Below are 18796 nucleotides of genomic sequence, written 5' to 3'. Positions count from 1 at the left end.
CCAGCTTTCATTGCTGCTCTACGTTTATTGCCCATGTTATGTCCCCATAAATCATAGCACTTCTCACAAATGTGGCATACACTTTTGCCTTCAACTTCAACGACACACCCCTCCTCGTCAGCATGCAACTCAGTTCCTGAAACTTCTTCCATGCACATCTCACTCTCGCAACCGCCACCGAGTCTGATCCATTTTTTCTCCATTCAGCATGTCTCCTCGGAAGCAAAATGTATTCACACCCTCAAACTTCACTCCATCTCCAAGATCCAACTCAACATTTCCTCCATCTGTAACTCCCTCTATGCATACCTTACACTTGAATGCAGCGACCACACTGGTTAATGACCCTCTCACACTACTACACTCAGCGCACATTGTACATTGAATGATAAAGTTCACTCCAACACCCTTCCTGCACAAAGCACATGGCCGCTTCCCAGTTCTTTCCACCTCACGTTTTACCACTTACCACCACCTTAGTGTTTCAGATATTCACCTTCAAACCTTTTGCCTCCAAACATTCCTTCCACTTGTTCATCTTCTCCTTCAGTCGATCCCTACTCTCCACAATCAACACTAAATAATCTGCACACAACTCCCACGGCAAACCCTCCTTTGCGCTCCGAGCCAGCACTTCCATCATAACTACAAATCGTAGTGGACTTGGTACTGACCCTTGATGCACTCCCTCCCACCTTCACCTCAAACTCACCACTGTTCCCATCCTCCGTCCTTACAGCTGTGCGCGCTCTCTCGTACATTGCCATCACGACTCTGATCAACCATTCCTCCACTCCTAACTTCCTCAATGCCCATGTCACTACTTCGCGTGGGTTGAATGCTTTCTCCAAATCAACAAACCCAAAAAACAACTTCTTCCTCTTCTGCATGTACTTCGCCTGCAACTGCCTTACAATAAAAATCGCATCTGTCGTTCCTCTTCCTGGCATAAATCCAAACTGCATTTCGTCAATCTTTACCTTCTTCCTTATCCTCTTCTCTAACACCCTTTCCAATACCTTCATTTCATGCTCCAATAACTTTATCGCTCCATACAAGCCACAGTCCAGAGGGTCACCTTTTCCCTTGTGGAAAGGGATAAGGGTACTCAGTTCCAAACCCAATGGAATGCGGCCTTCTTTCACCACCAGATTACAAATCTCTGTCATTCTCTTCACACACCAACTTCCCACTGCCTTCAACATATCTCCCACAACTCCCGTCAGCCATCCCGCTTTTCCACTCTTCATTGCTCTTCTTGCTTCCTCAACTTCCTTCTCTGATGGTACTAAAAATGGGTTGCTCTCTATGTTGCCATCCCATTCATTCTCTTCCATCTTCCTTTAATTCCATCTGGGTCCACAACGATTTGTCCCACTTCATCCATCAAGCAACTCACCCCCATCACATCACACATCTCTTGCGCTATCTGCTCTACAATCCTAAAAACCGCTCTCTGACCCTCTTCCGAATCCATACATTCTCCAAGCATTTTCCAATGTGCCAGGTGCCTTTGCTCGCTCTTTCTTTGGAGCCTTCTTGGCTGCCTTATAACTTTCATATACTGCCTCTTCTGCCACCGTACCCTTCGCCTTCTGCCATTCCTTGAACTTCTTCCTCTTCTCGTCAATCCTCTTTCCAACTTCATCATCCCACCACCATGTTTCCGAGTGCCTCGGTGGTCCTTTTGTCCATCCACATACCTCACCAACGATTCCCAACAGACTATCTTTCATTGACATCCAACCACTTTCAAGCTCAACCACATCATCCTCCACCATATGCAACCTCTCCATTAATGCCTCCTTCACTGTAACCTCTTTCAACCTCTGCACCTTCATCCTCAGTTGGTATTTCATCCACCGAGCTCTCCTCGCACCTTTCATCCTTATGTCGCAGACAACCAAGTGGTGCTGTGAAACAGCCTCCTCCCCCGGGATCACGTTTGTGTCCCAGAGGTTCCCCCTATCTCACCTACGCACCATCGGGTAGTCAACAATTGTTGTCAACCCACCTGGCATGTATGTAACAAGTTTATTATCTGCTTTCTGGAATTGAGTATTACAAAGCAACAAACCAGCTCCATCAGCAAACTCCAAAATCCTTTCACCTTCTCCATTCCTCACCATATCCATAACCCCCATGGACTCCCTCAAAACTATCTGTACTCATTCCCACATGTCCAATCAAGTCTCCTCTGACCACAACAACTTCCGCATCTTTCACAGTTTCCATAAACTTCTCTATCACACATCAGAACTTGTCCTCTTCAACGCTCCGACCAACCTACAGGGCATATCCCAAGATAACATTCACCAAGAGCTTTCTAATCGCCATTTTCACCACCATCAACCTTTCATTCACTCTAATCACACTCACCACACTGTCCACAAACTCTTCAGAAAACAGGACACCAACACAATACACACTTTCCGAGCACCCTTGCCACACAAACTTGTACTTCTGTTCTTGCCTTCGCTTTACCATTCTCACACCACTTCCCTTCTATCTCGTCTCCCGCAAGCACCATATGTCCACTCTTCTTCTGACAAATACTTCCACCACTTCTCTTGATCTCCCTGTCATTGTCCCTACATTCCATGTCCCAGGCCTCAGAAATCGGTCTCCATGTGGGGCATCAGACATGGGGTCAGTGTCACATCCAAGTATCAGTTTCCGAGCTCAAAAGGTGCCTGAGATACTGCTAGGATGAGAAATAAAATAAAGTAATTAATAAATCGATAATAATTAAGTACTTAATCAATTAATTGATTCATCAAAAAATTTTAAAAAAAATTATTTTTGCCAAAGCACATCTTCACTTTTGTCCCCAAATCTCAGCTTCCTAGTTCAAAAGATGGCTGAGATATCACCCAGACAAACAAACAAACAAGAAAATGGAGTAAAATCTGAGCATTCCCTTCCTTTGGCGCCTGGTGATGAGGACGTTAGATATAGAATTGATCAAGTTTTCTCTTGCATCGTCTAGATATGGAATTGGGAAGGAGCGGTGTACAGTAAGTAATCAATAAGCCGGTAGGCGACATGGGTGGTCGCTATATAATTGCATACTGGTCATACAGTTTTTGACGGATCGGGCTGAAATTTTTTGACAAAGAGGTTGATTATAGTGCGCATAAAAGGGCGGAAGCCGATTTTTGATTTTCGAAAAAAAAATACATAAAAATATTTTTTCGGATTTTTTTTTAAAAATTTCAAAGTCCCGTTGCTAGGCAACGGTGGCATCCATATCAACGGTGCTCAAAAGCATACAACTAGATCCTGGTATGAACCTACCAGTCAAGTTGCATCAAAATCGGTTGACTCCTCTGGCCTCCAGAGCTGTCCATTACATACATACAGACGGAAAAACTGAGAATAACGGTAGTCTAGCGACCACCCAATAAATCGATAATAATCAAGTAATCGAAATTGATTAATCAAAAAAATTAAAATATCGTTTTTGCCAAAACACATCTTCACTTTTGTCCCCAAATTTCAGCTTCCTAGTTCAAAGGATGGCTGAGATATCGCCTGGACAAACAAACAAACAAGAAAGCAAGAAAGAAAACAGAGTAAAAACCAACTACCCCTTTCCTTCAGTGCTCAGCGGAGACATCATGCATCACCTGCATATGGAATTGGGAAGGAGCAGTGTACAAAAACCAGAGAATTGTCTGATGAGGTCAGACACAAGATTGCAGCCAAGCATGGACAATCTCAAGGCTACAAGTCCATCTCCAGAGACCTTGATATTCCTGTGTCCACTGTACGCAATTTATCAGGAAGTTTAAGGCCCATGGCACTGTAGCCAACCTCCATGGACATGGCCGCAAGAGAAAACTTGATCGAAGATTGCAGTGAAGGAGTGCTTGAATGGTGGAGAAAGCACCTCGCCAACTGCCAAAGAAATTCAAGCTGACCTTCAGACACAAGGTACAATGGTTTCAACTCGCACCATCCGTCACCAACTCAATGAAAGGAGGTTCTGTGGTCGGAGAGACGCAGGAGGACCCCACTGCTGAGAGAGAGACTCAAGAAAGTCCGACTTGAGTTTGCCAAAGCACACCTGAACAAGACAAAATCCTTCTGGGATAATGTCCTATTGACAGATAAGACCAAATTAGAGCTTTTTGGTAAAGCACAACATCTCTAAGTTTACAGAAAACAAAATGAAGCCTTCAAAGAAAAGAACACCTTCCCTGCAGTCAAACATGGAGAAGATTCAGTGATGTAGCAGTTTTGTTTTGGGGTTTTTGTTTTTTGTTTTGGGGTTATTCAGTTTTGGGGTTGATGTGCCTTGAATGTGTGCATGGCATCATGAAATCAGGAGATTACCGAGGCATTTTTGAGTGCAATGTTCAACCCAGTGTCAGAAAGCTGGGTCTTGCAGCAGGACAATGACCCCAAGCACACTTCAAAAAACACCCAGGAATGGTTCAAGACAAAATGCTGGACTGTTCTGAAGTGGCCAACAATGAGTCCAGGTATAAATCCCATTGAACACCTGTGGGGAGATCTGAAAACAACAGCAGTTGGGAGAAGATACCATTCAAATCTGGGAGAACTGGAGCAGTTTTCACAAGAAGAGTGGGCCAAACTGCCAGTGGAGTAGTGTAGGAAGCTCATTCATGGCTCTCGGAAGCACTTGACTGCAGTTATTTTGTCCAAAGGCTGTGCTACTAAATATTAAGTCGAGGGTGTCAATAATTATGTCAATGCCATTTATATTTGTTTTCTGATTTTAAAGGATATATTAAGTTCTGAATCAAAAACAAAGCTTCTGCAAAATTAAACAGTGAAATAAAGTATTGTGGAGACCAAATACTTTTGTCAATTTCAACTTATTTTTAGAGAAAATTGCGAGTTATTTGAAAAAAGTGCAAGGGTGCCAATATTTTTGGCCACGGCAGTATTACGTACAACTAAAATGGCCACCAGTCAACTTGTCGGTTATCTTTGATCAGATCACAAAATAAAGGAAGGAGTAAGTGTATGCCATCATGTACTGTGATTGTGCCAAGTTTGAACAAAATCAGACCGTGCATGTCATATAAATGGTTGGGGACACGTTTAAGTAACAACATTACCACCAGTCAGCCATCTTGCATCTGATCTCAAAAAAAAATGACGTGCATACGTAAGCCATCATTCCTTATCTGTATGCCAATATTGAACAAAATTGGTAAATGCATGTCCGATAAATGGTTGAGGACATGTTCAGCATCAGGTTTTCTTTTTTTACAACTAAAATGACCACCAGTCGGCAATCTTAGATCTGATGTCGAAAAAAAATGACATGCTTATGTAAGCCATAATTTATTGTCTTTGTGCCATGTACATATAAAATTGGTCTATACATGTCCGAGATGTAGTTGTGGACGCACGCACGCACGGACACGAAAATCGAGACCAAATCCATAAGCCCCCATTTCGGACAAAGTCCAACGTGGGCTAATAACATACGTGATAAGCATTGTAATTAATACAGGAATAAAAAGTAAGATTGAGTGCACCAAATCGAAGAGAGAATGCATAATGATTGAAAGTTGGCATTGAGGTCATGTCTTCATTTAGTTAGAAAAATGGGGGAATTTTAATGCTTCCCTTTCAAGAATGATAACCTTCAAATGCAAGTTCCCTCATCTCCTCTTATTCCAATATCCAGCCAACCTCCTTTCCCTTAATCTCTGCACCCCCATCACAACCCCAGACTCAACCTTATCCTTCACTAGGCTGATGATATGCAAGGGACAGAGAACAATTATATACTTCCTGCCATTCTTCTTTTCCAACTTATTTTTCTTCTTTGTTCACTTGGTTTTGAAAAAAATAATTTTTGCTATTCTCGACAATATTGCTCTTTATGTTTCTTCCAGTAAGGGGTTTATGGTTTCCTTTAGCTTTGTAACTGCTTATTTTCACAAATTTCCCACAAAGCATTATCTCTCCTGCTGATGAAGCAATTACAGCAAAAACGTAATGCTCAAGACTGATGTTAATTTGAACATGTGAAAATCCATGTGGCCATTGCACAAGACCCCTTTTAGTAATGGTCATAATAACACTCTGTATGCTATGATTTCCCATCTCTGACAAACCAACTTTCATAGAGCAAAAAAAAACAAGAAAAAAAGATGGCTCCTAAATACTGAAGATGACGCTTAATATAGCGGGGAAGTAATGGCATGAAAAGCTTTGTGCAGGTTGGCTGCAAGTCAAAATGGCAGATGGGATGGCCAGGGGATGAGGGATGCCCTTGAAACAAAATGGCTGACTCATTCATCTATCTGTAATTCCAGAAATCTGTGTGTGCGTGTGTGTCTGTCTGTCTGTCTGTCTGTCTGTCTGTCTGTCTGTCTGTCTGTCTGTCTGTCTGTCTGTCTGTCTGTCTGTCTGTCTGTCTGTCTGTCTGTCTGTCTGTGTGTACGCTGTTTCTCGACAACCACAGGTCCGATCTAATTGAAACTTGCCAGGTATATTGCTGGGGCCCTGAGAATGTGCCTTTTCAAGGTTTGATATTAATCGGACAAGTGGTTCCCAAGTTATGGCCATTTATTTACCAAACCAATGACAGGAAACGTTCCTGCGTAGGCGTGACCAATGGGGAAAGGGCGCCATTTAGTTACCAATGACAGGACACGTTGCTGCGTAGGCGTGGCCGTTGGGGAAAAGATCCTCAGTCGCGTTCCCCATTACGGTTACAACGTACGGATTTCAGGATAGTGATGACTTTGTGTATTCGAATAATTTCTCGATTTCTTATGTGCATTTATAGATAAACACAATGCCCCAATCCAGTCGTCATTTACGAGAGCGAAGGAATGGCCTGTGTAGTTGTTTGAAAGTTTTTTTTTGTTTTTTTTTGCACGTATAGCCACGCACGTACGTCACGCGCATACGGGCACGTGAGAGTGAAGGAACAGCCTGTGTGGTTGTTGTTTCTGGCACACGGTTTGAAAGATTTTCTTTTGCACGAACGGCCATGCGCGTACGGCCACGCACGTACGGCCTCGCATGTACGGCCATGCACGTACGGCCACGCATGTACGGCCACGCATGTACGGCCACGCACGTACAGCCACGCATGTACGGCCACACACGTACAGCCACGCATGTACGGCCACACATGTACGGCCACGCACGTACGACCACGGACGTACGGGCACGCACGTGCACGCACTAGTATAATACAAACATGATGCAGTATTTTTAATTCCCGCAAAGATAAAGTCATGTTTTTACAAGGATCTATCTTCCCTTCTCAGATGTTTTCCTAACTATAGTAAGACTATACTGACGTGCAAAAAGCATCATTAAAGTAAGCCAGCAAGTAGAAAAACAGGACATTGGGTGTGTAACAAGGACAAATTAATTACAGTTTGGTAAATATGCGGATCCAGATCCGGATACGAGAGTTTTTAAAGTGGTTCTTCAAAATTGAGAGATCGAGTCAAAAACGATATCGCATGATGTATCAAAACGTGATGGACGGATTCAGACAAAACATGCTGGACAAGTTGGGTGTGTCACAGACTAATTATTTCAATTTCGGTGAAGATACGGATCCGTATACGAAAATTTTTCAAGTGATTCCTTCCAATTGACAGATACGGTCAAAAACAATATGATAATATTGCATATTTCAAAAAATTGTGGACGGGTTATAACAAAACTTGGTGGATGAGTAGGTAAATGACATTACCAAGCCGATTAGATTTTGGTTGAGGTCCAGATGCAGGTCCAACCCATTAATGGAATACAAAATGTAAACTGTTCAGCTTGGCAGAGGTATGTGCTCCACTGAGTGCTGCCCTAGTTAAAATTGTTTTGGCAGAATCGATGCTCTGCATGGAACATGTTGATGGTGATGATGACGACGACCTAATTTTAGGAAGTGGGAGTTCATGAAAAAGGCAGAAGCTTTGTTAAATTGCTACGTGTGAATGCAATGTTATCCATACGTCATGTCGAGCTGGTAACTCTGAATGACCATATTTATTAAACCGCATGCATTGTGAGAAACTTTAACGTTTATATAATGCTTTGGTTAGGAGTATAGCAGGATGGTTCAGATATAGTGCACTTACATTTGCGCTCTTTAGAGTTTGATTCCAGACTCAACGATAAGCTGTTCGATTGGTGCTTCGCAGCCAAGATGCTGCACCGTAAAGTATGCCGTCCCTTGGATGGGAATTAAGGTGGGTGTCTGCTCTGATAGAAATAGCTGGTGGACATTAAAGATCCAAAGGTGTCTTTTGTGAAGAGTGAGTAAGTTATTGACGGCACACTGGCGAAATTCCAAATTCCTACCACCTTCAGTCAAAAGCCAGGCCTAGCGAGGCCGAGCCAGCCGGTTCGTGAAAGACTTGAGCAAATAACTTTCCTCTGGCCAACCACAGAAGGAGATGGAAATAATTGGGACCACAAAAGGAGGAGTATAGTCATTATTGCGTTAGGGTTAGCCAGAAAATGAATTTAATATCATCTCATCTCATGAGTGCCAAGCATTGCACCAACATGTAAATGCTGTATATTCGTGTTGATTGTATTATGGAATAGCAACTTTCTCAATTTATCTGAATTAGAGCATCGATTTTATGCTTTTATATTTTTTTTATTTCTAATTTTCAGTCCCTTTTATCTTGTCTTTTTGTAATTACATTTTTTCGAATTTGTTTTGAAAGATATTATAATTGTCTTCTCCCTTTCTTTCACTGGCAAAAAGGGGGCAGTGGAGGAATAAGATAATTACAATATCATTCAAAACAAAAATTCGAAAAAATCTATGATAATAAAAGGGTGTGTGTGTGTGTATGTGTGTGTGTGTGTGTGTGTGTGTGTGTGTGTGTGTGTGTGTGAGTGTGTGCATGTGTGTGTCCATGTGTATGTGAGTGTGTGTGTGTGTGTGTGTGTGTGTGTGTGTGTGTGTGTGTGTGTGTGTGTGTGTGTGTGTGTGTGTGTGTGTGTGTGTGTGTGTGTGTGTCTCCTCCATAACTCCAAAACCATAAAACCTGGAAGTCTGAAACTTTGCTTGCACACGAAGGGAACTCCAAGGAAATGCAGGAGTGAAAATTGGGTATTTGGGTTAAATAAAACACCCCTTTTGAAGATAATTAACAGCCTTATTTAATTAATAATCCTCCATTTCAGACTAATTATTACCTTATTATTTCGACCAGAAAAACAACCTAACTTCTCAATCTCATAAATAAAATCTTTCCAATAATTTTCTTATTATTTAGTTCATAAAATATCCTTCATCAGGCGATCCTCAGCCACCTCGCTCTCTGGAATCGTAAGGTGTTTCCAGGATAACCTCGCTGGGGTCTGAAGCTGCCATTATTTTGGCCTGCTCAACCATGACGTGGAGTGTGTGTGTGTGTGTGTGTGTGTGTGTGTGTGTGTGTGTGTGTGTGTGTGTGTGTGTGTGTGTGTGTGTGTGTGTGTGTGTGTGTGTGTGTGTGTGTGTGTGTGTGTGCCGCTGATTGATATCTACATATGTGGGTTTCAGAACGTGGAATCGAGTTCTTCAAGGGTGGGCTCAAAGTATTCTTCATTTCAGTAAGGGGTCATGGATTCATGGACCAAGCTGTGAAGTTTTCTGTTCTCAAAGTTTTGTGTCGAGGGCTCTCTTCAGGATTGTTGCTGAGCCCCGGACAGTTTCTAACTGCAGTTCCTTTGTAGTAATATTCCCAAGGATGGTTTTTGATATCTCTGTGAGGTTCTTCATCATCAGTCCCATGAGGATCTTCGACATCAATGGTACAATTTTGGCATTCTTCAGCTTCCAGGAGTTTTTTTTACTTCATTTTTGAGGTTTTGGTATCCCTGGTCATTTTATTATTTTCTGCATTGTTCGCCAAACAAAATTACGAGTATTAACACCTCAATTAGCAACGCCTTCTTCTCTTTTTCCTGTACTGGTCCTGTAGTATGATATCTGGTCGCAATGTTTTGTTTTCGATGCTCACGCTCGATGGGATCATAAGGTCATACGTGATCGGTACTTCCAGGTTTTCACTGATTCCTTTTGGTTCATTTTCCCACAAATTTGCTGAAACTGGAATATCAAAATTTTTGAAGAAGATGTGCCAGCTGATTACTTCACAAACTCTGTTGTGTCGTTGTGTGTACAGCTGTTCTGACACGTTTTTTTGTTTTACTTTTGTGTTCGGTCATTAAGCGTCACATATCATTTTCTTTGCAAACCCCACCTCCACCCCTCACCTTATTTTTTTTTTTGCCTCCTCCCCACTCTTCTCTCTCACTCTGTCTGCTCCTCACCCCCCCTTCCTAATAAAATGCAGCACTCTCTGCACACACCTGTCACTCTCTCACTGTGTGTGCACATCTGCATGTCTATCTCTCTCTCACCTCACCACACACACACACACACACACACACACACACACACACACACACACACACACACACACACACACACACACACACACACACACACACACACACCTTCCCACAGTGAATAGCAACGTTTGGTGAGGTGTCGCTCTCCCCACCTCCCCCCTTTCTTACTCTCCCCTCCCCCTTCCTAGCTTCCCCTTCTTCATCCTCTCTGCCCCCCTCCCATCACCTGCCATCATGCCTACTCTCCCCCCCACCACCTTTTATTGTCCCCATCAGCGAAGCGACGGGTTGCATTTGCTCGTTAAAAATTTTTTTTAATACAAGAAAACGTAGAGGAATAAATAAGGGAAACAGCGACCAAAAAGAATAAAGATAAAATGCATGCCCAAAGCATTCACATCAGTGATTCACCACTCACATGCACAAAGACAAAGAAAAAAGACACAAATATCATGTCCACATTGTACTTGTACGGCAAATCACCTGATGTAGTAGTCATTACGGACAAGCAAGAGGTGCTGCATGATTGATAGAAATTGGTAAATGCATGTCCGATGAATGGTTGAGGACATGTTCAGCATCATGTTTTCTTTTTTTACAACTAAAATGACCACCAGTCGGCAATCTTAGATCTGATGTCAAAAAAAAAATGACGTGCTTATGTAAGCCATAATTTATTGTCTTTGTGCCATGTACATAAAAAAAATTGGTCTATACATGTCCGAGATGTAGTTGTGGACGCACGCACGCACGCACGGACACGAAAATCGAGACCAAATCCATAAGCCCCCATTTCAGACAAAGTCCAACGGGGGCTAATAACATATGTGATAAGCATTGTAATTAATACAGGAATAAAAAGTAAGATGGAGTGCACCAAATCTAAGAGAGAATGCACAATGATTGAAAGTTGGCATTGAGGTCACTTATTCATTTAGTTTCAAAATTTGGGGAATTTTAATGCTTCCCTTTCAATAATGATAACCTTCAAATGCAAGTTCCCTCATCTCCTCTTATTCCAATATCCAGCCAACCTCCTTTCCCTTAATCTCTGCACCCCCATCACAACCCCTGACTCAACCTTATCCTTCACTATGCTGATGATATGCAAGGGACAGAGAACAATTATTTTTATTTTTATTATTTTTCTTCTTTCTTCACTTGGTTTTGAAAAAAATAATTTTTGCTATTCTCGACAATATTGCTCTTTATGTTTCTGCCAGTAAGGGGTTTATGGTTTCCTTTAGCTTTGTAACTGCTTATTTTCACAAATTTCCTACAAAACATTATCTCTCCTGCTGATGAAGCAATTACTGCAAAAACAGTCATGCTCAAGACTGATGTTAATTTGAACATGTGAAAATCCATGTGGCCATTGCACAAGACCCCTTTTAGTAATGGTCATAATAACACTCTGTATGCTATGATTTCCCATCTCTGACAAACCCACTTTCGTAGCGCAAAAAAAAAAAACAAGTAAAAAAGATGGCTCCTAAATACTGAAGATGATCCTTAATATAGCAGGGAAGTAATGGCATGAAAAGCTTTGTGCAGGATGGCTGCAAGTCCAAATGGCAGATGGGGTGGCCAGGGGATGTAGGGATGCCCTTGAAACAAAATGACTGACTCATTCATATAATACAAACATGATACAGTATTTTAAATTCCTGCTAAGATAAAGTCGTTTTTACAAGGATCTATCTTCCCTTCTCAGATGTTTTCCTAACTATAGGAAGACTATACTAACGTGCAAAAAGTATCATTAAAGTAATCCAGCAAGTCGATAAACAGCCAAATTATCTTTCTTCTAATTATTATTATTATTATTATTATTGCGATTATATATTTTCCTTCCAAGCTGCATCGGCATGACCTCGACTTCTCCTGGTGGGTTTAATATTTTGGAGCAACAATTCCCAAGATAACATCATGTTTTAAAAACATGAAACATTTCATGAAGTGGTTTTCAGCACTCTACAAGAGTCAAATTGTGGTTGGATGCCAGTTTGCATAAACTGAGCATGCCATGCTAAGTTCCTTTCCACATGTCTTACCCTCACCTCGTTTCCTCCGCCACCAAAGGTGGACTGAGGTTATGTTTTTCACTCATGTTTGTCTAAGTTTGTTTGTCTGTCTGTGAGCAGGATATATGAAAATGTTACGGATATATTCAGATGAAACGTGGTGGACAGTTTGGGTGTGTAACAAAGACAAATTAATTACATTTTGGTAAATATCCAGATCCAGATCCGGATACGAGAGTTTTTAAAGTGGTTCTTCAAAATTGAGAGATGGGGTCAAAAACGATATAGCATGACGTATCAAAACGTGATGGACGGATTCAAACAAAACATGCTGGACAAGTTGGGTGAGTGACAAACTAATTGTTTCAATTTTCGTGAAGATACGGATCCATATATGAGAATTTTTCAAGTGATTCCTCCCAATTGACAGATACGCTCAAAAACAATATGATAATATAGCATATTTCAAAAGTTTTGGACGGGTTATGACAAAACTTGGTGGATGAGTAGGTAAATGACAATAACAAGCCGATTAGATTTTGGTTGAGGTCCAGATGCAGGTCCAACCCATCAATGGAACACAAAATGTAACCTGTTCAGCTTGGCAGAGGTATGTGCTCCACTGAGTGCTGCCCTAGTTCAAATTGTTTTGGCAGAATCGATGCTCTGCATGGAACATGTTGATGGTGATGATGACGACGACCTAATTTTAGGAAGTGAGAGTTCATGAAAAAGGCAGAAGCTTTGTTAAATTGCCACGTGTGAATGCAATGTTATCCATACGTCATGTCGAGCTGGTAACTCTGAATGGCCATATTTATTACACCGCATGCATTGTGAGAAACTTTAACGTTTATATAATGCTTTGGTCATGAGTATAGCAGGATGGTTCAGATGTAGTGCACTTACATTTGAGCTGTTTAGAGTTTGATTCCAGACTCAACGATAAGCTGTTTGATTGGTGCTTCGCAGCCAAGATGTTGCACCGTAAAGTATGCCGTCCCTTGGATGGGCATTAAGGTGGGTGTCTGCTCTGATAGAAATAGCTGGTGGACATTAATGATCCCAAGGTGTCTTTTGTGAAGAGTGAGTAAATTATTGACAGCACACTGGCGAAATTCCAAATTCCTACCACCTTCAGTCGAAAGCCAGGCCTCGCCAGGCCGAGCCAGCCGGTTCGTGAAAGACTTGAGCAAATAACTTTCCTATGGCCAACCACAGAAGGAGATGGGAATAATTGGGACAACTAAAGGAGTATAGTCATTATCGCGTTCGGGTTAGCCAGAAAATGAATTTAATATCATCTCATCTCATCTCATCTCATGAGTGCCAAGCATTGCACCAACATGTAAATGCTGTATATTTGTGTTGATGGTATGATGGAATAGTAACTTTCTCCATTTATCTGAATTAGAGCATCGATTTTATGCTTTTATATTTTTTTTATTTCTAATTTTCAGTTCCTTTTATCTTGTCTTTTTGTAATTACATTTTTTAGAATTTGTTTTGAAAGATATTATAATTATCTTCTCCCTTTCTTTCACTGGCAAAAAGGGGGCAGTGGAGGAATAAGATAATTCCAATATCTTTCAAAACACAAATTCGAAAAAATCTATGCTAATAAAAGGGTGTGTGTGTGTGTGTGTGTGTGTGTGTGTGTGTGTGTGTGTGTGTGTGTGTGTGTGTGTGTGTGTGTGTGTGTGTGTGTGTGTGTGTGTGTGTGTGTGTGTGTGTGTGTGTGTGTGTGTGTGTGTGTGTCTCCTCCATAACTCCAAAACCATAAAACCTAGCAGCCTGAAACTTTGCTTGCACACGAAGGGAACTCCAAGGAAGTGCATCAGTGAAAATTGGGTATTTGGTTTAAATAGAACACCCCTTTTGAAGATAATTAATGCCATATTTAATTCATAGTCCTTCATTTCAGACTAATTATTACCTTATTATTTCTACCAGATAAACAACCTAACTTCTCAATCTCATTAAATCACAAGATCTTACCAATAACTTTACTCATTATTTCTTTAATAAAATTATCCTTCTTCAGGCGATCCTCGGCCACCTTGCACACTGGGATCGTATGGTTTTTCCAGGGTAACCTCGCTGGGGTCTGAAGCTGCCATGATTTTGGCCTGCTCAACCATGACTTGGAATGTGTGTGTGTGTGTGTGTGTGTGTGTGTGTGTGTGTGTGTGTGTGTGTGTGTGTGTGTGTGTGTGTGTGTGTGTGTGTGTGTGTGTGTGTGTGTGTGTGTGTGTGTGTGTGTGTGTGCCGTTGATTGGTATCTACATATGTGGGTTTCAGAACGTGGAATAGAGTCCTTCAAGGGTGGGCTCAAAGTATTCTTCATTTCAGTAAGGGGTCATGGATTCATGGACCAAGCTGTGAAGTTTTCTGTTCTCAAAGTTTTGTGTCGAGGGCTCTCTTCAGGATCGTTGCTGATCCCCGGACAGTTTACAACTGCAGTTCCTTTGTAGTAATATTCCCAAGGATGGTTTTTGATATCTCTGTTAATTTCTTCGTCATCAGTTCCATGAGGATATTCGACATCAATGGTACAATTTTGGCATTCTTCAGCTTCCAGGAGTTTTTTTACTTCATTTTTGAGGTTTTGGTATCCCTGGTCATTTTCTTGATTTCTGCATTGTTCGCCAAACAAAATCACTGGTATTAACACCTCAATTAGCAACGCCTTCTTCTCTTTTTCCTGTACTGGTCCTGTAGTATGATATCTGGTCGCAATGTTTTGTTTTCGATGCTCACGCTCGATGGGATCATAAGGTCATACGTGATCGGTACTTCCAGATTTTCACTGATTCCTTTTGGTACATTTTCCCACAACTTTGCTGAAACTGAAATATCAAAATTTTTGAAGAAGATGTGCCAGCAGATTACTTCACAAACTGTTGTGTCGTTGTGTGTACAGCTGTTACGACACGTTTTTTGTTTTTGTTTTGTGTTCGGTCATTAAGCGTCACATATCATTTTCTTTGCGAACCCCACCTCCACTCCTCACCTTATTTTTTTTAACCTCCTCCCCACTCTTCTCTCTCACTCTGTCTGCTCCTCACTCCCCCTTCTAATAAAATGCAGCACTCTCCTCCCACACACCTGTCACTCTCTCGCTGTGTGTGCGTGTCTGTCTGTCTGTCTGTCTGTCTGTCTGTCTGTCTGTCTGTCTGTCTGTCTGTCTGTCTGTCTGTCTGTCTGTCTGTCTGTCTGTCTGTCTGTCTGTCTGTCACACACACACACACACACACACACACACACACACACACACACACACACACACACACACCTCCTCCCCACTCTTCTCTCTCACTCTGTCCGCTCCTCACCCCCCCTAATAAAATGCAGCACTCTCCTCCCACACACCTGTCACTCTCTCGCTGTGTGTGCACGTCTATATGTCCGTCTGTCTGTCACACACACACACACACACACACACACACACACACACACACACACACACCTCCTTCCCACAGTGAATAGCAACGTTTGGTGAGGTGTCGCTCTCCGCACCTTCCCCCTTTCTTGCTCTCCCCTACCCCTTCTCCTTCCTAGCTCCCCCTTATTCATCCTCTCTGCACCTCCCCTCACCCGACGCCATGCCTCCTCCCCCCCCACCTTTTATTGTCCCCGTCAGCTAAGCAATGGGTTGCATTTGCTAGTATAATAATAAGACAAGTTAAAAGGGAGAGATAAAATAATGTTTTTTAAATACAAGAAAAGGAAGAGAAAGAAATCAGGGAAATAGCGAGCAAAAATAATAAAGATAAAATGCATGCTCAAAGCATTCACATCAGTGATTCACCACTCACATGCACAAAGACAAAGAAAAAGACACAAATATCATGTCCACGTTGTACTTGTACGGCAACTCACCTGATGTAGTAGTCATTACGGACAAGCAAGAGGTGCTGCATGATAGATAAAAATGACTGCTCAGCTGAAGTGTCCTTCACCCCATTCCAGATAATTTGGAAAACATCTTCAGCACTGGTGCACTGAGATGTTAAGGAAGAGAAACTGCATTTTAAAACATTTCTGACACCCTCATTAATGTGAACCCTTGATCTGTCCACCTTCAAAGTTAACTGAGACTCACAACTGTGCAGCTAAAAATATTATCTCTGCCATGCTCATTCGGATTTGGCTTACTAAACATTGGCCTTCCTCACAATCAGCATTTTGTCCAACCTATATCGCTTTCCAGAGGAACAGACAGTGAGCGTTTTTTCATGTTTCGCTGGAATCTTAAGGATAGAAGTTTAAAAATTACGTCCTGCCCTCAAGGCTCATTTGAATTTTGCAGTTTCAAAGTGAACAGCAAGTGACGCTGGCATGCAAAACAACCATCCTGAGTATAGCCTCATTAGTGAAAACAATAGCACAAAAGAAACCTATTTCTTCATGATTTAGTGTTAAAACATCAAATCATTACACAAATTAGCTTCAAGACTTTGCACCACTGAACGGCTCTGATATAGCAGGTGGCGGTGCCTGTGGTATTCCAAAGAGTGATCGAGTCTGTCCAGTAAAAAATAATCGATACATGTTAGTCGCACAAAGGTCAGGTGAAATATGGCAGACGGCAACCAAATTATGGCTCCCCATAGTTAAAAGAGTGAAATTAACTTCCCTTGATGGAGCTCTGAAGCACGGCAAGAGAAGACATTAAAACAATGATATTCACTCGATCAAGGATATTCCATTTCAGCTTTGATATCACCAAGTCGTTGAGATAACTCGGAAAGATCAGCATCACGCCCCTCGTCAAACACCTGCAGCTGAACCTCGAGCTCTTGCTTATTCAAGGACCGTAAATGCTGCAAAATACATGAAGTGGACAAAGCTTACAATTTACTTTATTTGTATGTATCATTGGTCGACCTTTTTTCTGCATTATGTCTGCAGGGGAGGAGAGTGGATAAATTGCGGGGAAAAAAAAACAAAAGAAAATGAATGGAAAGAGGAGGAGAAGAATGAGAATGAAAGGTTGGGGAGTGTGTAAAGAATGGAAAGAGCAAGAAAGTGGTTTGGGAGGAGATAGGAGTCAGAAATGAAGAGGAAATAAACGTGTCGGATGAATATGGAAAAGGGAAAGGGCAAAAGGAGGGGGAGGGAATGGTGGACGAGTCATTAAATAATTTTGGCATATGTCAGCAATAGAGGGTCCCCACACCCTCCACAATGAGACACGGCTGCTCGTATTAATAAATCACATTCACTGCTTAAAGTGGCACGGTGTATTTTATATGTTACCACAGCTCACCACGGCACTGATGCTCTATCGTCTATATTCCTTTTTAACAAATCATAACAACAATATTTGGTGCGATTGATTAAGTTGTGACAAATTGTGCTGGAAAAATTAATTTATGGATGAAATTCTTAATTCAAATCAAAACAGAAAAAACAAAGTTTCCATATAAATTTCATAACACTCATCCCATAAACTATTGAAACAAAAATACACGTGCGGTGTGGTCATCGATACATGGTGCACTTTAGGAAAGATGAACTATGCAAAGCCTGCTATTGGCTTAATGGCTAGAGTGGTGGGCTTGGGCTCCCAGTGTCCTGAGTTCAAATCCTGCTTGGTGGTTGAATTAACACCAGGTGGGGTCGCTCAGCGTGTCATCCTTCCAGGTCAGGTCAGGTATGGGAGCATGTGCCAGAACAGCGCGTCGCTGCGTCCACTTTCTGCCGGTACTCCAGGGGCCTCCGTCTGGCCATCCCCCAGGCAGATGCCAGGCCCATCCCCATCTCCTTGAGATGATGGTCAACCTGCTGCAACCATGAGGCACGTGGTCGGCCCACTGGCCTCCTCCACTCATGAGACTCCCTCGCTGAGAGAATCTGGTGAGCAGGATCAGCGTCAGGAAAACGAGCCACATGTCCATACAGCCGCAGCTGACGCTCACGGACTATGCAGGTAACAAATCTCATCCGAGTCTCTCTCAGCAACCGCTCGTTGGACACAAAATCCGACCAGCGATAGCCAAGGATTCTCCGAAGAGACCTGGTACCAAAGGAATTAAGTCTCCGTCTCAGATCCTTGGTCAAAGTCCAAGTCTCGCACCCATAGAGCAAGACTGGAAGTACCAAGGACCTGAAGACTCGGACTTTCGTCCTCCCGCACAGGTACCGGCAGCGCCACACCCCATGATCCAGTGAATCCATGACTCCCCAGGCCCGACCCAGACGCCTATTGACCTCCGGCTCACAACCTGCGGAGACATGAATATCACTGCCAAGGTAAGTGAATCTATCCACGACCTCAACATCCTCACCACAAACAGACACAGACAGGACAGCAGCATCCAAGATGTCACCGAAAGCCTGGATCTTTGTTTTGACCCAAGAAATCCGTAATCCCAACGGCTCCGACTCCTCATTCAGCA

The 18796-nt window shown here is 42.3% G+C and overlaps 1 protein-coding gene and 1 pseudogene across 1 annotated transcript in view; both read right to left on the bottom strand.

Annotated features, from left to right (window-relative positions):
• LOC147008646 (protein diaphanous homolog 2-like) overlaps positions 1–18796 on the bottom strand; it is a 468186-nt gene that overhangs the window by 305580 nt on the left and 143810 nt on the right. The window contains exons 10-11 of the mRNA XM_085863759.1: positions 17100–17218; positions 16275–16391 (exon numbers count right to left, since the gene is read on the bottom strand). Of these exons, the coding sequence (XP_085719885.1) occupies positions 16275–16391; positions 17100–17218 (236 nt within the window). The remainder of the gene's footprint in view (positions 1–16274; positions 16392–17099; positions 17219–18796) is intronic.
• Positions 1190–10511, bottom strand: LOC147008647 (uncharacterized; annotated as a pseudogene).

Source organism: Eptatretus burgeri, chromosome 18 (genome assembly GCF_056783735.1).
Source record: "Eptatretus burgeri isolate ZD-2024b chromosome 18, Ebu_testis_v1, whole genome shotgun sequence".
Lineage (NCBI taxonomy): Eukaryota > Metazoa > Chordata > Myxini > Myxiniformes > Myxinidae > Eptatretus > Eptatretus burgeri.
This window is presented reverse-complemented; position numbering and strand designations above follow the sequence as displayed.